The sequence below is a fragment of the Equus caballus genome, chromosome 1 (assembly GCF_041296265.1).
Source record: "Equus caballus isolate H_3958 breed thoroughbred chromosome 1, TB-T2T, whole genome shotgun sequence".
NCBI classification, from domain to species: Eukaryota; Metazoa; Chordata; class Mammalia; order Perissodactyla; family Equidae; genus Equus; species Equus caballus.
Genome location: NC_091684.1, coordinates 104,938,680 through 104,959,376, shown reverse-complemented (window position 1 = coordinate 104,959,376; position 20,697 = coordinate 104,938,680). Strand labels below are relative to the sequence as shown.

Genomic DNA, 20,697 nt, shown 5'->3' with positions numbered 1-20,697 from the left:
TCAAGAAGTCTATGAATCAGAAAATGTCCATGTCTTTTTAAAGGAGGGAAAATTTTTAAGTGTCCCCTAGATTGAGCCACATGGTACTTTTAAGGTGACAGGTTGGGCTGAGTTTGGTGGAGGTGGCGATCAGAAGCCAGACAAAGTGGATGGACGTCAGGAAGAAGAGGCGAGAGCGCAGGAGCAGTCTGATGCGGCGCTCCTGCTATTCCTCAGTCAATGGAGCCGCCGCGGCCCACCTGGGTGAGCGCCTCCAGGACACGCGTCCTAAGCACGGCTATTCCGAGTGCAGGGGCTGTGCTCAAGGTATGGTTGCTAAAAAAAAAAGGCAAGCAGATATTTGTCCGGAACACAGAGTTGGCCAAATTCCGGGCTTGATCTGCGGGTTCAAGGAAGGATGAGGGTAGGGCTTGTGCCCACCGGCGTCAGAGCGGGACTACAAGTCCCATCATGCACCCTGTCCGCTGCAGCCTGAACCCCGCCTCCGGGGCTGCGGGCCGCACGGGGCTCCCACCGCTGGCCCCATTGAGAAACGTTTCAGGGTCCCCCTCAAGATGGCCTTGGCCGGCGCCCAAGTGGGCGTGGCCCCTGGAGGCCCCGCCCCCAGAACGCTTCTCCAATGGGGGCCGCCCTCGTGTCCATGGCGACGGCGGCGGCGGCGGCTGCCGGCTAGCGAAAGGAGGCGCCGCCGCCGCCGGGATCGCCCAGCTAGGAGTGAACCCCGGGGGGGGCGCGGGGGGAGCGGGCTCCCCCTCGCGATCGGCGGGGACAGCCAGTCCTGTGGAACAAGGAGGCGGTCCCCGAGCCCCAGCAACGCCCGAGAAGGAGCAGGAGGCGGGCGAAGGGCGGACGTGAGCGGCCAGCTGAGTCGAGCCCCGGGCCGCTAGAGGCGAACCCAGCAGCCCCTCCGCGCTCCTCGGAACCTCGGGTGGGCAGTGTCCGCCGGAGACTCCTCCTCCGCCGTTAGAGCCCAAGGGGTCTTAGCCACCGGTGCCTGGCCCCAGTGTGTACACATGGAGAAACTGAGTCATGGGACAGGGAAAAGGCCAGCCTAAGGGACTGTATCTGAAAAGCGAAGGTCCCCGCAGTGCTCCCAGCCATCCCCCATCCCATTCAAAAACAAAAAAGCTATGGTCATGGTCCCTGCCGGCTCTGTTCAGCTCCTGCATGCACCCCAGTGGGTTGTATGGAGTGATCTTGGATGACTGGGGCTTGTCAGAGAATCCAACATCTCATTGACCACGGCCCCCATTACCTACTTGGAAACATCCCATTCTGCAGTGGGATTATCCTCCTCTGAAGGATAACACCGTGAAAGTCCCTTGGGTGGATTCCTGCAGGCCTGGAGGGAGGTCTGATATATATTTCACTCCCGTCCTCTTCCCTCAGAATCTAAGAGGATGGAGCCAAGGACCTGTAAGACCAGTGAGTCAGAGGAAGAGTATGCTGAAGAAGAGGAATCAGAGGAGGAGCGTGTTAAAGGGGAAGCTGCCATCCCTTCTAACCCTTCTCAGCGGGCACTCTCAAAGGCTGACTGCAAGCCATTTGGGAATGGAGTGCCCCTATCCATTGTAGCCAAGAAAATTCCCAAGAAAATCATTGCTCCGAATGACACAGATGACTTAGAAGTTGGAAAGAGAAAGAGAAGGCGGAAACGCAGGTAACCGTTCCCTGGACCCCCTCACTTGCCCATCTCCAGAGAGTCACCCCCTGGCTTCCCTGCAGCAGTTTGGGGTGCTGGGATCCAAGTCTTCCCTTTAGTCTGCAAAAGAGGACAGGGATTACGGGAGCATCACTAACCTTTTGGTAAGCCAAAAGCAAACAAAATTCAGAACCCTTTGGGTTGGGTTAATTTGGAATTTCAGCACATTTATATCATCCTGGTCTTTCCTTTAGTGGTTTCTAGAGAAAACGAGTTGTATTATGAATTTGTTGGTTATCTCTTCATTTGGGTGCCCCGCAGCCCAGGGTCTGTCCTCTCCCACTCTGTCTGATTTCTGCTATTCCTCCATTCCAGACCCCTGGCCATCAACCTGACCAACTGCAAGTATGACAGTGGTAAGTGCCTGGCTCATCACACACCACTGCATAAGAGGGCGCCTACAGCTGTTGTTTTTCCTCTGGGGATGGTCCTCCAATCGGGTTCCCATCCCCCTGGATCTGGTTAGGCTGGCCTGTCACCTGCACTGAGCCCCTTGGCTCAGCTACTGGCAATTGAGACATCACTGTTCCAGTTACCTTAGTGGGAGGGTAGGAGTTTGTCACAGATTTTGGAAGGGCCCCAACAGCCTCATGAACTTGGAATTGTCACGTGGTAGTTAAACTGCAGAGCTAAGAACCGTCTTTCTCGTCAAGCTGCATCACTGGCTTCCCTTTCTCCACAGTGCGTCGGGCAGCCCAAATGTGTGGCCTGAAGGAAGTGGGGGAGGACGAAGAGTGGACCGTGTACTGGACAGACTGCTCTGTCTCACTGGAACGAGTCATGGAGATGAAGAGGTTTCAGGTACAACCTCCTGGCCCAAGATCCTAAAGGGGCTGTGGCCTCAGAATGACTACTCCCACCCTTCTGCCCAGGCACCCGAGGCTGCTGCCCTGTGTGGCTATACCCCTGTGCAGAGCAGGAAACGCCATGGCCAGGGTCTTCTGCTCCGATGGAAATATTCTCCTCTTGGGTCTCTGGAACTTCTCTTATCTGAAGGAGTGTCTGCTGGGCACATCCTATCTCAATATTTGCTGTTTGCCTTGAGGCACATGTGCCCGGCTGGCCCCCTCCAGGGCATGTGAGTCCATCTTAGGGGAAAGGCTGAGAGGCAGCTTTGGAGCTAACAGCAGAGCGAGCTGAATGATCCAGCCTTCTAAGCTGCCTAGCCTAGCACCCCACACTCATGAGGAGTCAGTGTGGGGTCCTGCATGGCAGCAAGAAAGATGGACCAGGGTCCACAAGACAAACCAAACTTCTCCATGGTATTTTTGTTATTCTCTAACTGGGTCTTTGTGGTGGTTAGCAATAAAATAATTAAAAAGGGTCTGCAAGGTTATTTTGAGGGGAAGCTACGAAGGGAGTTGAGGAGACTATAACCTGTCCCACAACAAGTCATGGGACAACAGCCAGAAAGAGACAGAGAGAGAGAGCTAGAAGCACTCAAGAAGCCCCAAAGAAGGGGCATGCATGGAGCACTTGTAAGATGAGGGTAACAATAATTAACAGCATTGATTGAGGGCTTGCTGTATGTCAGACACTGTGTTAAGTGCATTTACATTCTTACCTCATTAAATCCTCAAAAACAACGCTGAGTGGTGGATACTCCTTTGTTAAGAAGACACCAAGGCTCAGAAATACCAACTTCACAGAGCTAGCGAGTGAGAAAGCCAGTGAGAGAGCACTGACCCATCCTGAGATGCTGCCTCCCCGTGCTGAGGACAGAGCAGTGGGGGTTTCCAGCAGGCTGCAGGGCAATGCCATGCCCTTTGAGGGTGCCGTGGTCGTGCATTCCCTGGGGCTGGTTCCTTATTTTCTCTTCTCTTTTGGGAAAGGTTTTCTCATTTGCTTTGTGCTATCACGTACCAATTATTCTGATAGGACTAGCCCCTGGTGGTCTGAGGGATCTTATAAGGTGGCTAGAAGGCCCAAGGTCCTGGCTGGCCTTCTCACTGCCCCTAGCCTCGGTGCGCATGTGTGTTTTGGGGAAAGGCCAGGCAGGGGTCTCACCGGTCTTAGGTAACCTTCCTTTTCTCCCCTGGGGTGCTAGGTACAGTGTTTACCTCCACTGTGACTTCTACCTTGACCTTCCCAGTCCTTCTCCACTGCCTCCTGGGAGTCCCAGGCCCCAGGAACTGCTGCTTGCTCTGTGGGGTAGTATAACCAACTGGCTGTGTTTCAGAAAATCAACCACTTCCCTGGCATGACAGAAATCTGCCGCAAAGATCTGCTGGCTCGGAACCTCAACCGCATGCAGAAACTCTATCCTACTGAGTACAACATCTTCCCCCGCACCTGGTGCCTCCCTGCAGAGTGAGTGAGCCTGGCTCCCCAGGCTGAGGTACTGGGGAAGGAAGGAGTTCCCTCCAGACTCCGGCCTCATGGCCTAGAACCTCTCAGGAGGACGGAAGGGGAAGGACCGTTTCAGCTGGGTCAAAGCAAAGTAGCTCTGAGACTGAGTGCTCCAGGAAGAGCACGGACTGGATGGCAGGGAACACCCGACAGGGCCGTGGGCTAGCCGTGATGCACAGAAACCTTCTGACCAGCCCCTCTCTACACACAGCTATGGGGACTTCCAGTCCTACGGTCGTCAGCGAAAAACTCGCGCTTATATCTGCAAGCCAGACAGTGGCTGTCAGGGACGTGGCATCTTCATCACCCGAAACCCCCGGGAGATCAAGCCAGGAGAGCACATGATCTGCCAGCAATACATCTCCAAGGTGAAGGGCGCCTCAGGACCGCCAGGCCCCTCAGCCAGCACCGGGGGCCTCGTCTCTCCCGAAGCCGGGGAGGAGGCCAGTGTTAGGTTTCTGCCCTTCCGATGTCCCGTTACCCTGCAGGCAGCATGGAGTCATGGGTCCAAGCCAGCCTGCCTGGGTTTGAATCTGAGTTTTTCCATTTCCTAGATGTGTGATTTTGAGCAAATTTCTTACCCTTTCTGTGCCTCAGTGTTCTCACTTGTTAATGGGAATAATAACAGTAACTACTTTATACGGTTATTGTGAAAATTAAATGAGTTATTATGTATTTGAAGCACCTAGAATAGTGCGTGGTACATAGTAAGCACTTCAAAAGTGTCATTATTTCTCCCTGGCGGGTTTGCGTGCCCTCAGCCCTTCCTCATTGATGGCTTCAAGTTTGATATGCGAATCTATGTCCTGATCACATCCTGTGACCCACTTCGGATCTTCATGTATGAGGAGGGCCTGGCCCGCTTTGCCACCATGCCCTATGTGGAGCCCAGCCACAGCAACCTGGTAAGGGCCCAGCCAGCGGCCCTGGGGGCAGGGCGGCACCCTCTTCTCCTCCACTGCCATGAGGCTGAGGGTCTATGGGGAAAGCAGGCAGAGAGGCTTGTCACACAGCTAGCCTGTCACCTGTGAATAGGGAATGAAGCCAGTAAGCGCCTCAGCCCCTGGCTGGGGGAACAGCATTGGTGGGTGGTGACTGCGGAAGGTCATCCCTGGAGGAATGGCACACCCTCTTCCCCAGGAGCTCACAGGACAGTCCTCCAGTGAAGAGGGACAGGAGACAAGCAGTCCTGGGGAGGGGTGGGTAATCCAAAGCCAGGGAAGTGCTGGAGAGCTGCATGGAAGCAGTCTGAGACCACAGGGCCATCTCTTCCCAGGATGATGTCTGCATGCACCTGACCAACTATGCTATCAACAAACACAACGAGAATTTTGTCCGGGACGATGCTGTGGGCAGTAAGAGGTACTCTCTACTCTGTTTTCTCCTAATTCTTCTCCCCTTAGCCCCAGTCTCAGCAGCCCATGAAAGCGAGCTGGTTCTTGGGATGCTAATTGCTCAGGAAAACTCAAGCTTTACAGACCGACCCTTGTTCTGTGCCTGACCTCTAAGTGTAGCCCCACACCCCACCCTGATGACTAGGCCCTGCTCCACGCTGCTCACAGCCCTTTAAAGCACAAGGAGCCCTGGCAGGGAATTGGGGTTAGTATTAGGGAGTCTCCTGCAGCCCGTCCCCACTGGCACAGAAACTGGTCTTCCTCTGAGCACTGGGCCTCACAGGAAGCTGTCGACACTCAATGCCTGGCTGCGAGAGCACAGCTACGACCCCCGAGAGCTGTGGGGGGACATCGAGGACATCATCATCAAAACCATCATCCCGGCCCATTCTGTTCTTCGCCACAACTACCGAACCTGTTTTCCCCAATACCTGAGTGGAGGTACATGTGCCTGTTTTGAGATCCTTGGTTTTGACATCTTGCTGGACCACAAGCTGAAGCCCTGGCTGCTGGAGGTGAGGATTATCTCCTGGGCTTTGCGTAACCAAGGTCCAGAGGCCTTCCTGAACAGGACACCTGGGGTAGGAGTGCACTGAGGCAGAGAATGGGGGACGCGGCAGCACTGGGATGGGTGGGAACCGACAGAAGGCATATGATTTCTACACTTTTGACCTGCTGAGTCAAATCCTGGTGGTCTCTGGCCTCCACTCAGGAATCCAGGTTTTGGATCCCAAGTGCTCTTCACCTAAGCCTTGCCTTTAAGGACACTCTCTGTAGAGTCAGGCTGGCTGGTTTGCTCTCGCCAGCCTGTGCATGGGAGCGATCTCTGTGGCAGAGTCTGTGGCCTTGGATGTCAGAACATCCAGCCTCCTTGACTGAGGCCTCTGGAGGGGGATGTCTCTCCTAGACCCTCCAGGTACTCTGCTGAGACCACCACCTGCTCAGGTGTCCAGGAAGGGGGTGGATAATGACTCCTCCTGGCAGGTAAACCACTCTCCAAGCTTCACCACGGACTCACGGCTTGATCGAGAAGTGAAGGATGCACTTCTCTGTGATGCCATGACCCTTGTCAACCTCCGGGGCTGTGACAAAAGGAAGGTGATAGAGGAGGACAAGCGGCGAGTCAAGGAGCGGCTTTTTCAGTGCCATCAACAGCCACGAGAAGCCAGGTGCTCCAGGTGTCTGATGTGTGTTTAGTTGCGCAACTTGTCTTCTTTGTTATCACTTTCCTGAGAATGAAAGTCCTCCTCTGGATGGAGAAGGCAGCCTGGGGCTGATGAGCTCTTAAAAACATCTTTTCTGCATAGATAAAATGTCACATATCATAGATAATATGTTCAAAATTCAAAAGATACAGTGAATAGCGTCTCTCCTACCCTTCTCCAGCTACTCAGTTTTCCTCTCTGGAGCCAGTCAATGTTCCTAGGGCCATGTGTATACGTTCACAAATAGTTAATACATGTGTACTCATACAAATTTTTTTCTCCTTTTATCTACCCAGACAGTAGCATAAATTTCATACTCTGTGCATCCCACTTAGCAATGTATCTTAGAGCTATTTCATATCAGCACATAAAGAGCTTTATGTGGTTTGATTAGCTGGTTTTTCTTTTAAACAAAGCTCCTCTAGAAACCATTTGCTAAGAAAGTTTATAAAATGAAACACAGAAAAAAGTTTAGTCATTCAATAATAGAGGATTGTTGAAATCAACATTGTTTACTTACTGTTGTTTTAATTGTAAGATGGGTCCCAAATATGGTCGTTTCTTGTGACACTAAATTACAATTTGTTAATGATACATAAAAATGAATTGGAGTAGATTTAGGATTATTCCTATAATCACATCCCTCTTCTCCATTTGCAATGCAATACGCCAGGCCAGTGTGTATTTGATCCGCCATGATATCTTGAGGGCCTGGCACACAGTACGCACTCAAATGTTTGTGCAAATGGAGGTGAAGTAGAACTGTAAATACCCTGGAGATTCCCACGAGATAGGATCGTGCACGTGGCTGTTATGTATCATGTCTTTCAATGGGGAAGAAAGGTTGAAAACTACTGGACTTAATAAACAAAAGTACAGTCATACACTAGAATACTAGATACCCATTTAAAATGTTGTTGTATGACCTCATTTTCATCTAAAACAAGAAAGGCAGGAATAAAGAAAGAGTAAGGTAGTGAGTAGCAGAGCCAGGATCCCAACTCAGGAGGTCCCACCCAGGAGACCCTGCTCATAGCCACCGTGCTGACTGCATAGCAAGATTAGGGAAGGTTTCAGCTTTTTGCTCTTCTAAATTTTTCTGTAATTAACATATGTTACTTTATAATCAGAAACCTAACAGATTATGATAACTTGGAATGCTAGCTTACGAGTGGACCCCCCAGCCCTTAAGATGAAAACTAGGTTTCTGGAAGTCAAGCCTATTTTCATGTCTATGCACAGGTGGGACTGGCCACAGATGGGCTTGGCAGCTTTCACAAGGGCAGGGGCCCAAAAGGCCAGGAAGCTGGCGGGAGGTTCTTAAAGCCTTAGCCAGCCCTCCTGTCCCTCCTCACAGTCCTCCCCTCACACACGCTGACCTGGGTTTCCATAGGCGAGAACAAACTGAATCATCCCATGTAGCGATGCTGGACCAGGAACACTATGAGGATACCCACCTTGGGGGATACCGGCGGATCTACCCTGGGCCGGACACGGAGAAGTATGCACCCTTCTTCAAACACAATGGCTCCCTCTTCCAGGAGACTGCTGCTTCCAAGGCCAGAGAGGAGTGTGCCAGGTAGCTTGCCCTGCACTCTCCTCTGTCCATGCGGGTGGAGGCAACTCCTGAAGCTGAATTGCTCCCCAGCAGGGTGGAGAGGAAGCCCAACACTTGAGGAAAGTGCAGTGGAGTTATCAATTCTATCAGATTCTTAATGACTCAGTTTAGTAGGTTTCCCATCTTCCCCCTCCTTCCTCTCCCATCAGTCCCCAAAACAGATCATAATTTCCTACTCTTTCCCCAGCCCCATTTCTTCTTTCTCCCCTTCTCCCCCAAACAATTTCTCCAGTGTCTGAAGCTGCTGTGTCTTGTCAGGCAACAACTGGAAGAGATCCGCCTGAAGCAGGAACAGCAGGAGACCTTGGGCAGTAAGAGGCGAAAGGAAAACAAAGACCAGAACCAGGGTGAATCAGCCGGTGAGAAGAGCCGGCCCAGGCCCAGGCTCCGGGGCGTTTCTACCCACTTGGCTTACAGCATCCAGAACCAGGAGAAAGAGGTGTCAGGGCTTTTGTGGCTTTTGCCTTTCTGCAGGAAAATGGGTTGGGACTACTAGAGAAGGGAATCTCTGCTGTCCTCTCCTCTTGCACGGCAGAGAGGAGTTCCTAATGAGTACCTTGAATCTGACCTTTTGGAAGAGGAGGTGAGAGAATGGATAGCAAAGGGACCCTTCCACTAGAGTCAGGGAAAGGATGGAGGTAGAGGGGGCAGGAGACCCGCAGTCATCCTTGTTGGTGGTTTGGGATTGATCCTAGGAGAGCTTCCATTCATCTCTCACATACCTTGTAGCTGCTACCAGTACACCTGGACACCATGCAGCCCCAAGATATTGTGGAAGAGGAGGAGCTGGAGCGGATGAAGGCCCTGCTACAAAGGGAGAATCTCATCCGTAGCCTGGGTATTGTAGAGCAGCTCACCCGCATGCTGCACCCTACCCAACGGGGCCAGAGAAAACTTCATGAGTATTGGGTGAGCGTCCCTACGCAGCCTCTCACAGAACAAGGGAACAAGGGCTGTACCAATACAAGGTGGTGGCCGCAGCACAGGAGGCTAATGTGATGGTATCTGGCAGTGGAGCCTGGGAAGGTGGTGTATGCTGGGCCTTGGGAAAAGGTCTGTTGGTTCCTTTTGCATCTGTTCCCAAGCTCCCTTGTTCTTAGTAATGACATCCAGCAAAGTGCAGCTCCCAGCCTTCTCACTTACAAGAGACTTGTTCTCTGTATTCCTGTCTTACAATAACTCCAAACTCGTGACTGACAAATAACAAGGCCACCACCCTCAATGGCCTCTGTGTAATCTCTCCCTAGCACTGCCAGTGCCGTGGCTCTAACAGGATATGAGTAAACAGTCTTGGGCCAACAAAACAGCTGCCGCATTCACTATTCCCTGGGCTAGGAGCAGACCTGTTGGGTCCCCTGTTTTTGTTGAGCCCCAACGGAGTAACAGTTAAATAGTGGCTATGGTCTAGATTTTTCCATTACCTATGTCTTACACCACTCCATCCAGCCTCACAAAAAATGTGGTAAGGGGCTGCTCTTCTCCTCTAGCCTAGATTTCACCAGGACGGGCTGGGCAGTCAAGAACTGCATTCTGTGAATCTGGTCCCATTGGTCCTCCTGAGAAGGGTCACCAAAGAGCAGGGCCCTCCTCATTTCCTGCATCCAGTTCGGCCCCACGAATTGATCCCCAGGATCTTAGGGCCACTGTCAAGCATGAATGCTGCAGTTCCACATCATTCCCAGTGCCATCTACAGCCCAAGAACTTCAACTGGATAAGAGATCCAGCAACCATCGGCCCTTGTTCATTGTCAGTGAAGAAATCTGGAAGGCGCTATTTTCCCAGCGCCAGAGTCAGGCTAACTAGGCGTAAGTATGCAAAACTGGCTTCGGTCCCTCTGACTTGTGTAAATTCCCCCTGGCTAATATTACAGCTGGGATGCTCCCCGAATATAATATGGCACTTCCAGCAAGTGTGGGAAGGGGTGGGGGGATAGAGGACCCATTTATTTACCTCCTTCTATGTACTAGACCCTGGTGACAGAAATGGCAGAAATACAGTCCCAGCACTCGACACACGGTTAACAGGGAAAGGGACAAGTAAACACAGCAATCACAACAGTGTGGTAAACACGCTGGAGGGAAGCATGGCATGCCACTGCCCTGTGTTGGTAATTGGCAAAGGTTGGGAAAGAGGTGAGCAAATCTCTTCCGTGAGTACCAACTCCGGGGCACCCATGTTTCCACTGCAGAAGGCCAAGCCAGCAGAAGGCTAGAAGCCATAAACCGAGCCCTGGCGGGATCAGTGCCATCCTCTTTGACCCCGAAGCAGGGCTATCTTCTGCAACCAGAAAGAGTGGCAAGTGGCTCATGGCCTGAACGCACCTTGCCCTCCATGGCAGACTCTGAACCCAGAGCAGCCAATGCCCGGGACCTGCCCCTCTGCCCTGCCTCCGCCCCGCTGCTGCAGCGCACCACTGCACTCCTCGACATCATCCACCACAGGTAAATGCAGGAAGCCAGCCCAGTGCTCAACCTGTCCTGGAGAAATCCCCGAGGATTCCACAGGGGCAAAGGGCCTCCAATCTTTGCTAAATGAAAGACTGCCACCAAGCTGCAGTTTGAAGAGCTCTGGCCAGGAACCCTGTCTGCCTAAGGCAAAATGCAAAGACACCGACAATTCCTCAATACCCTAAGATTATTTTTGGATCGGTAAAGACTAAAAGATGAAGAGGAACCAGGGCCGGCCGGGCGCTCGTCTTCGCCCTTCAAACTTTGGCTTGGATTTCCCGCTGGGTGATGGGTCTGAACCCCGGGTGCGGCCCGGGTCTGGTCGCCACGCCGGCGGCCAGGAGCCCCTTTCCCGGAGAAGCCGAGTGCCCGAGGCACCGGGCTGTAGCCGTCGGAGGACCGCCGAGGGGACGTCCTTCCCGCCGCCGTGGTGGAGACAGGCCGGCCTGGGAGGCCGTTGGGACGGAGGGGCGGCTCTTGGCAGCTGAACCCGTCTTTTCATTAAAGTTTATGCCGTTTTGCAGGAGCGTCCTCTCCCTCATTGCGGTCCTCCCGTTTCAGGGAAGCCCCTTCACAGTGACATCCGGGAAGGGCGGGCGGCGGGGGGCGGGTCAAGCCCGGATGTCCCGCCCTCGGCCGGAAGCGGGAAAAGACGTGCGACGTCTACTTCCTTCGCGCCCCTCCCACTTCCGGCCCCGCCCCCCAGCTTCCGGCGCCGTCGCGCTTTGGCCTTCTGAGGGCTATTTGTCGACATGGCGTTGGTTCTTAGCTTGTTGCTGGGCGGACGTGTCCGTGCTGCCGTCGCTCGCTGTGGGTTCGCGACCCGGGGGGTGGCGGGCCCGGGCTCCGTGGGCCGCGAGCCGGACCCCGATTCCGACTGGGAGCCGGAGGAGCGGGAGCTGCAGGAGGTGGAGAGGTACCGGCTCCCTCCTGGGCCCTCGGCCTGAAGCAGGGTTTCGCGCCCCGGCGCTCCAGGCCGCGCCCCTTGGCGCCGGGCGTCCTGCCGCCGCACCAGCCGCGCGCGGCCCTTGTTTCTTAGCCGTTGTCAGGGGCGCAGGGGCAGGTGTGCGGGTCCCTTCACCAGTGACGTGTTTCATCCCCCGTTTAGAAAGTTCAGCGTGCTTACGGGCTGTCGCCGTTCAGGTGTTAGGATTCTGGGGCGGTGCAGCGAGCAGGTCAAAGAGCAGGGGGCTGGGCGCTCCGTGACTTAGCCTGAGGCTCTTCAGCCACCCGTCTGCCTCCCACGCATGGCTCCAGCCGTTGGTTCTCTCCTCCAGCACCCTGAAACGACAGAAGAAAGCCGCCCGGTTCCAGAAAATTCGGAGGCAAATGGAGGCACCGGGTGCCCCGCCCAGGACCCTGACCTGGGAAGCCATGAAGCAGATCAGGTAAGACCCGGGGTGGTTTGGTTCTGCTGTGAGGAGAAGTGAAGCATCCTGGGGCCTAGAGCGTTGTTTCTCCGTTTTGTTTTACTTTTTTTATCGCTTACGATTTCGAAAAGAAAAGTATAGTAATATAACGAACGTCTGTAAGGCCATCATCTAGATTTAATAGTTTTTAAGGTGACATAGTTGGTTCATTTTTGCTGAAATTTTAAAATAGTAAATTGCAGGTATCAGACGTTTAACCCGTAAAATATAGTGGATCATGATCTTCTTTGGTTTTTTACGTTTTTATTTATCTTATTTTTTTTGGCATTTTTTTCCAAGTAATTTTATTGAGATCATAATGGTTTATAACATTGTGTGATTTCAAGTATACGTTATTGTTTTCAATTTCTGAATACACCTCATCGTGCTCACCCCTAGTAGTCTAATTTTTTTTTTTTTTAAAGATTGGCACCTGAGCAAACATATGTTGCCAATCTTCTATTTTTCTTCTTCTTCTTCTCCCCAAAGCCCCCTGGTACATAGCTGTATACTCTAGTTGTAGATCTTTCTGGTTGTGGTATGTGGGACTCCGCCTCAGCATGGCTTGATGAGCGGTGCCATGTTATCGTCCAGGATCCGAACCAGCAAAACGCTGGGGTGCGGAAGCCCTGCGAACTTAACCACTCAGCCATGGGGCCGGCCCCCCAGTAGTTTAATTTTTATCTATCACCATACATATGTGCCCCTTTATCGCTTTCGCCCACCCCCAAACGCCCTTCCCGTCTGGTAACCGCTAATTTGTTCTCTTTATCCATCTATTTGTTATCTTCCACATATGAGTGAAATCATGCAGTATTTGTCTGGATCATGATATTCTTAATCTAAGGTCCAGGGATGGGGGCTTCCGTGGTTATGTACACTTCTCTGAAGAGAGGATCCGTATCTTAGAAAACCTTAAGGAGACCCTGTAAAAAAATTTTTTTGTTTTGATAATACATTACATATGGTTCAAAATTAGAACGGTATAAGGTGGTGTACACATTGAGAAGTATTAATCCCAGCCAGTCTCGTGTAGGTACTATTTTTAATAGTTTTTTGTGCCTTTTTCCAGGTTTCATTATGCAAAAAGGACCAAATATGAATATAGATTTTTGTTTTCACGTCCTTAATCACAAACGGTAGAATACTGTAAATGCTGTTGTACATTTTTCTTTTTTCACTTCATGTATTCTACAGGTCTTTCTACTTTAAAAGAGAAAGCATCTCATTCTTTTTTATAGGAGTTGTAGTAAATCCTAGTTTATCTTTTACGATGAGTACTTGGGTTGTTTCCATTGACCTGTTATCACAAATTGTGCTCTAGTGAATGGTTTTGTATACACATCATTCCACATATTTGCCAGGTGTATTTATTTGTTGTATACATTCCCTGAAGTAGTGTTGCTGGGTCTGAGGGCAAATGGATTTGCATTTGGATAAATATTGCTAAATAGCCCTCCATAGGTTATGCACCGTTTTCCATTCCCATCAGAATGACTCTGGAATTGAGACTTAGAATAAAGGGGATTTTGTCGAGCTGGTTTTGTGAGCCTGTAGCACCTCTCTCTTGTCACCGTCCTCTCCTGTCTTGAACAATAGCTTTTTCAAACCTTCCAGCTTCCTACCTGTCACCTCTCCTTTTGTGGTCAGTGAATATCCTTTTACTTCAAAGAGAAAACAGGCTGTTAGGTAAGAACCCTCTGAGGCTTCTCTGTCTTCCTCCTTGCCTTCATTCTCAATCTTTTACTCCGCATCTCAGGAACTGGCAGCCCTTCACTTGTCTAGGGCCAATCCTCTGTGTGCTCTAGGTCAAATCCCTGCCTAATTCCTGAGGGACCTGCATCTGTCAACTTAAGGTTCTCCCTCATCCTTTTGTTCCCAGCTGGCTCCCTGGCTGTCCACCCTCGTTTGTTTGTTTTTTGATCACTACAATGAAACTTCTCCACAAATCCATCTGTGACTTCCCCAGTGCTAGGCATAACTGACGCTCTAGTCTTTAGCCTCCCTAACATTCCTGCAGCATTTGACCTTATAGTCTCCTTTCTTGAAATTCTTCTCCCGTGACGCAGGGGACCACTCACGTCTGTTTCTAGGACCCCTTTTCTCAGTTTTCTTCCTGGGCACCCCCGTCTTCCTTCTGTATCTTAAGTATTGCTGTTTTTTAGAGTAGTGTCCTTCGTCCTTCATTGTCTTATCTCCCTGCATATTTCCCTGCCTGATGCCAGCCGCTCACCTGGCTTTAACCACCCCTGCTGTTGGCTTACGACTTCCAGGTCTGTCATCTCCAGTCCATGTTTTTCTTCTGAACTCTATATTCATCTGTGCTCTAGACGTCTCTCTTTTTGTTTGTTTGTTTTGTTTTGTTTTTTGAGGAAGATTAGCCCTGAGCTAACTGCTGCCAATCCTCCTCTTTTTGCTGAGGAAGACTGGCCCTGAGCTAACATCCATGCCTATCTTCCTCTACTTTATACGTGGCATGCCTGCCGCAGCATGGCGTGCCAAGCGGTGCCATGTGCGCACCCGGGACCTGAACCGGCGAATCCCGGGCGTCCGAGAAGCAAAATGTGCGAACTTAACCACTGTGCCACCGGGCTGGCTCCTAGACGTCTCTGTTTGGATGTCACACAGGTTCCCCAAACTCAACGTGTACAAAATGGAATTCATCCTTGTTCCTGGATAACTTGATTCTGCTGCTATTTTTGCTATAACTCTGAATGGTCCCACCAATCACCAAACCAAAATCCAGAATCTTGACCTCCTTCATCCCCTAATATTAGTCTCTTACCAAGTTCTACCATCAGGCCTTCCTAAAATATTTCTCAAGTTTGTTCCCTCCTCTGCTCTCATTGCCGCTCATTTCAGACTGCCTGGATGACTATGACAGCCTCTTGCCCTGTCTTTCCACCTCTAGCCTTGCCACTGAAAACTACCATTGCATTGAACTTCAGAATGAAAATTTGCTGATGGCGTTCCACTGGTTAAAATCGTTCCTTGGTCCACTGTTGCTTTGGGATAAACTCCAGAATCCTAAGCTTGACGTGATCTTGCTCCTGTCCTCACTGTCAGAGAAGTACAGCTGTTCCTAGCAAAGGTGATGTGCTTCTGCACTGCACATGCTGCTCACTCTATTGTCAATACCTTTGATCTCTTCCTCTCCTCCTCTCTGCCAGCTTATTACTCCTTTTCATCCTTGCAGACCAGCTCTAGTGTGGACTTCTTGAACAGTTCCTGGGCCATGGTGCAAGTGTTGTGATAGCCTGTCCCTGGGTCTCCCTCCTGGGTACTGTCACAGCATCCTCTGCTGTAACTCTTGGCACAGTGTTATAATATGTTAATGTACCTGTCTCCGTCACCAGATTGTGGTGGGAAGGACAGTCTTCATGCATCCCAGGATCTAACTTGGGCGCAGTGTGCAGTGGGAGGAATTTCAATTGCTCTGAAATAAGTGACCTGATGAACAGTGGTTTGGTGTTGCTGACGGCACACAGGAATGGAACACAGCCATTTAGTGGCACGAGATAGAGACTATGTTTGCAGTTTTCCCAAGCCCTGTTCTTTTCACATATTCATCACTAGTATTATCATTTAGCTATTCTGATAGGAGACTTCTTCACAATTTGAAAACCTGCTCCTTTTTTCCACAGGTATTTACATAAGGAATTTGCAGAGTCCTGGTCAGTTCCCAGGTTGGCTGAAGGCTTTGATGTCAGCACTGATGTTATCCGAAGGGTTTTAAAAAGCAAGTTTGTACCCACATTGGAGCAGAAACTGAAGCAGGATCAAAAAGTCCTTAAGAAAGCTGGGCTTGCCCACTCCCTCCGGCAGCTCCCTGGCTCTGGGGAGACCTCAAAGCTGCTTTCTGCAGGCCACTCTGTGTCAGGCCCTTTGCTGATGCCAAGGGGCGAAGCCTCATCCAAAGGCCAGGGTGACAGCACCTCTTTGAAAGTGATAGAATCAAACACTCACAGTACAAATAGACCAAGGAAACAGAAAGGGAGGAATAAAGGAATCCAGGTCGTGGAGGAGGAGAGCTTTGTGCCTGTTGCTGCAGCCCTGGGTCATCGGAGAGAGCTGCAGAAGTACTCCACCAGTGATCGTGAGGGCACCAGAGGAGCTGACAGTGACGGATTGCCAAGTGACAAGAAGCTAGGAGAATTCCAGACAGGGGAGCCCAGTGACCAGAACTTCAGCAGCAAAGTAGTGCAGAGGGGGCGAGAGTTCTTTGACAGTAATGGGAACTTCTTGTACAGAATTTGAGCTGGAACTTGGCTTGTGGAGATGCCATGTGAAACAGCAGGAAAAGTGGATTTGGAGCTGCCTGGTTTCTGCATATGGATTATCTGCCTTGGAATAGGAGGAAATGATGAGCCTGGAATGTGGGAGGCAAGAATTGCTTGGATTTGAATCTGACAAATGGCAGTGAACTTCACGGGGCAAATGCGTGTGGGGGCAGGGTGAGTGATGTGCTGGGTAGACCCCAGCTTCCTGGAGCGCTACTCCTGTCTGACCCATGTGGGTCTTTGGAGCTCCCCCTTCTTGCTTGGGCTCTCTGTAAGTTGAAACCAGCCTGTGTTGCATGTGTTGTTAGGAGTTTCTGTGATACCTGGAATATGTTTGGGAGGAAATGAAAAGTTTGCCTTCTGACCTCATTTACTTTTGGATTAATGAGTGCTAACAGTTCTGGAACTGCTTAGTCAGTTGATTGTTTTCATTATGTGCAAAATAAAGTAAAATGTGGCCGTCTGTGTTGATTGGTGCTCTCTGGGATGGGAGGGTTTACCTGTGAACTTGGAGAGTGAGAAGGGAAGAGGCAAAGGGTCCCTTATCATTAAACGTTGGGAGAGAGATGGGGCCAGATCAATCCCCAACAAAGAGCTCTGTGCAGATCGCCCTGCTCAGTAATGGATTTTGACAGCTGAAAACTGGACATTAGGGCCAGCCCGGTGGCACAGTGGTTAAGTTCGCATGTTCCTCTTTGGCAGCCCGGGGTTCACCGGTTCAGATCCGGGCTGAGGACATGGCACCGCTTTGCAAGCCATGCTGTGGTAGGCGTCCCACATATAAAGTAGAGGAAGATGGGCACGGATGTTAGCTCAGGGCCAGTCTTCCTCAGCAAAAAGAGGAGGATTGGCAGCAGTTAGCTCAGGGCTAATCTTCCTTAAAAAATAAATAAAAAATAAAATAATTTAAAAATAAGTAAATAAAAACTGGACATCAGGCCATCATCACTCGATGTAATGCAGTTTCTCTTTCTTTTAGTTGCTAGGGTTCTGAAAAAGATTGGGGTATGGAGGTTTGACCCAACAAAACCAGGCAAAGACTTTAGGGCCCTCAACATAATCCCCAGCCACTTTCAAAAGCTTAAGTTGTATCTTATTTTACAGTTTTTACAAGGGTGTTGTAGGCAAGAACAGATAATAGGCTCCTTTTACAAATGAGGCAGTCTCAAAGGTTTTTGGATGTGCCCAAGGCCACATGGCTGTTAGTGAGTGACAGCACTGCGACTTGAACCCAGGCTTGATCCTTAATCTAAAGCTTCTAAAATTCCAGGAATCTAGCATTTTAACAATTTACCAGCAAATATTGGTTGTTCAGAATTTAAATATCTGCAGGATGTTTAATGAAAACATTGATATTCCAAGCCTTGTCATTGATGTTCTGTTCATGAGTCTTGTTACTATTTCAAATGCCATGGGTAGCAATTACAGTATCATTGATTAATGGTTGTTTTTTTTTCCTGAGGAAGATTATCCCTGAGCTAACATCAATGCCAATCTTCCTCCACTTTGTATGTGGGTTGCCGCTACAGCATGGCTGATGAATGGTGTAGGTCTGTACCTGGGACCCAAACCCATGAACCCAGGCCACTGAAGTGGAGCACACCAAACTTAACCACTGTGCCACACGGCCAGCCCCTGATTACTGTTAAATTGAGCATTTGTTCAGAATAGAGAGCAAGGCCCTGCCACATGCCAGTCAAAGTTAGGGAATCCAGATTCTGATAATACACCAGTGGGCAGATAAGGCCCTTTTCACTGCTCTGTTGCTATCAGGTAGTTTATAATAAAAGCTAATCAGCACTTTTATGATTAAAAAATACGGTGATTTGTCATTAGAACATTTTAATCTTTTAAGAGGTGCAAGATGCTATTTGACTATTTAAATTTGCATTTCTTTTTTTTTTTTTTTTAAGATTTTATTTTCCCTTTTTCTCCCAAAGCCCCCTGGTACATAGTTGTGTATTTCCAGCTGTAGGTTCCCCTACTTGTGGCATGTGGGATGATGCCTCAGCATGGCCTGATGAGTGGGGCCATGTCCGCACCCAGGATTGGAACCTGTGAAACCCTGGGCCACTGAAGGGCAGCACGTGAACCCAACCACTTGGCCACAGGGCTGGCGCCTAAATTTGCATTTCTAACTCCTGCAAATCATTTGACCATGCTCTTTCCCCAGTGAGCTAGGGAAAACTAGAAGCTGTTGACAAACTTGGTTGTGTTTTCCATTTGCCTCATCCTCTACCATCCTATTGCTCATTAAGCTTAAATCTTTTTTTATGCAAATACCAATCTAAGGCTTTTGCATTTACTGATTCTTTGTCCTCAGATTTTCACATGGCTAGCTACTTGTCATTCAGGTGTCAGATGTTATTTTCTCAGGCCTTCCTTAATCACCTGATGTAAAGCAGCTCTCTTCATGTTCCTACTATCACCACACCCTGTTTAATTTCCTCCAGTATTTGAAATATATTACTACTGGGGTTTTCTTTGTCATCATCTACCTTGTGCCCATTAGAATGTAGGCCCCGTGAGGGCAGGAGACCTGCCTTTTCATTGCTATAGTTCCAGCTCCCAAGGTAGATTTCAGTATTGGGTGAGTGAATGAAGAAATGGTTGGGGAACCTCATACCGGTCAGCTAGTCCACAATGGCAGAAAGGCCTGCCCTTTACCTTTGCCAGCCTACCCATCCAGACCTCAGCCAACAACAGGGCCTAAGCTTCCTCCAGATTGACCTGTTCTTGCTCTGTCCCATCAGTGCGTCTTGGGTCCTAACCCACCGAAACTGGTGTTTCAGGAAACTGCTCTCCCCACTCAGCCCAAGCTAGGAGGCTGGAAAGGGGCATGAGGGACTCACCCAGCCTGTGTTCCATCGGGCTGGGGGTCAGAGGACTCCATAGTGCCCTATCCCCAGGGAGTCCTGTTTCAGGACACCATGAAGGACTTTGACATCACACTGCATAAGATGGAGCTGTGCTTTAGAGCACAGGTGCAGCAGCAGATGAGAGGGCTCTGCCCCAGCTAGAGAGAAAGTAGCTGTGGGTGGAAGGGGCACCTTACAGCAACCTTGGGGCCAAGCCCAAGGGGTTGGCATATTGTACAACAGAAGGGACTTAGGTCCCTGTGCCCTGGAGGGTATGTGTTACTCATTTGCTCAGGGCAGCCTCCATCTCTCTGTGCAGCCGAGATTTGATCTAAGGGGGGTGGGGGGGTGGGGGGGTGGGGGGGGGCGCGGAAGCTCACTATAAAATAGTGGATGAGCTCTTGAAGCCCAGTGTGAGCACAAAGTTTTTTGATTTGGGTTTTTTTTGTTTTTTGGGGTTTTTTTGCTTAATCCTGTATTATAGAATTTTTCAAACATGAAAATAGAATATTGTAATGCAATGAGCCCCTGTGTACCCATCACCCAGCTTTAACATTTAACAAATGGCCAATCTTTTTTCATTATCCTGCATACTTGCCCCACATCTCCCCCCAGCTTATTTTAAAGCAAATCCCAGACATTATATTATTTCATCTGTAAATATTCAACTTTGTATCTCAAAGAGATAAGGACCCCTTTTTAACATAGGCATATATAGTCCATTACTATACCCTAAAAGTTTTAGCAATTCCTTAATGTCAGCTAATACTGATAGTATTCTGATTGTTTCATAAGTGACTTTCATGGTTGATTTCTTTGAATTAGGATCCAAAGAATGTCCACGTTTTGCAACATTGCGTTGTGTTATTTCCCAGAAGTCTCTTACTCTAAAATGGTTTCCCTTCCACTTTATTCTCCTTACTGTTTGACCCATATAATTTCCTGCGTTTTGGATTTGGTTGATTTCATCCTTATGATGTCTTTTATCAAGTTCCTGCTACCCTCTATATTTCCTTTGAACTGGTAGATCTTGAGGCTTGATCAGGTTCAGTGTTTGGTAATGGATGATGCTCTGTACTTCCTATGCATCTCACCAGGAGATGAAGATGTGATGTTACGAGTGATTCAGGTATTGTCAGCCAGATCTAACCATTGCAATGTCTCTCATAAGCTTTTTTAAAAAACAAAGTAGATCTAGATCATTACCATCACCCCTGAAAATTTCCTGATTTCTCTCCCCAGTCAGTTCTCATCCCCAAAGTCAATCACTTTTCTGAAATGTCACCATAGACTAGTTTTTCCTGTTCTAGAATCTTATGTAAATGGCATCACACAGATGCCACTCTCGTGTCTGGATTCTTTCACTTATTCAGTTTTTATTGTATGAATATGCCACAGTTTATCTATTCATTTCCCTACGAAGGGTACTAATAA

General features: G+C 49.7%; 2 protein-coding genes across 12 annotated transcripts; both read left to right on the top strand.

Moving 5' to 3' along the window:
• The first annotated feature begins 606 nt into the window (after positions 1-606).
• TTLL13 (tubulin tyrosine ligase like 13) lies at positions 607-11,235 on the top strand. Of its 11 annotated transcripts, none has more exons than XM_014733926.3 (15): positions 607-928; positions 1,390-1,660; positions 2,018-2,058; positions 2,385-2,503; positions 3,882-4,012; positions 4,263-4,419; positions 4,813-4,956; positions 5,328-5,413; positions 5,729-5,960; positions 6,430-6,614; positions 8,044-8,229; positions 8,527-8,707; positions 8,998-9,177; positions 9,756-10,074; positions 10,458-11,235. In XM_014733926.3, exons 2-15 carry the CDS (start codon positions 1,401-1,403, stop codon positions 10,712-10,714), a joined length of 2,478 nt encoding a protein of 825 aa, XP_014589412.1. In that variant the 5' UTR covers positions 607-928; positions 1,390-1,400; the 3' UTR covers positions 10,715-11,235. The 11 variants fall into 11 exon arrangements, with proteins under 11 accessions (XP_014589412.1, XP_003363641.2, XP_023505554.1 ...); XM_003363593.5 differs by having other exon boundaries at positions 622-928; positions 6,430-6,623; XM_023649786.2 differs by having other exon boundaries at positions 629-928; positions 8,044-8,151.
• Positions 11,236-11,409: 174 nt separating this feature from the next.
• On the top strand, positions 11,410-16,868 carry NGRN (neugrin, neurite outgrowth associated). The gene is made up of 3 exons (XM_001502846.4): positions 11,410-11,632; positions 11,994-12,104; positions 15,770-16,868. Exons 1-3 carry the CDS (start codon positions 11,469-11,471, stop codon positions 16,380-16,382), a joined length of 888 nt encoding a protein of 295 aa, XP_001502896.1. The 5' UTR covers positions 11,410-11,468; the 3' UTR covers positions 16,383-16,868.
• The last annotated feature ends 3,829 nt before the right edge of the window (positions 16,869-20,697 follow it).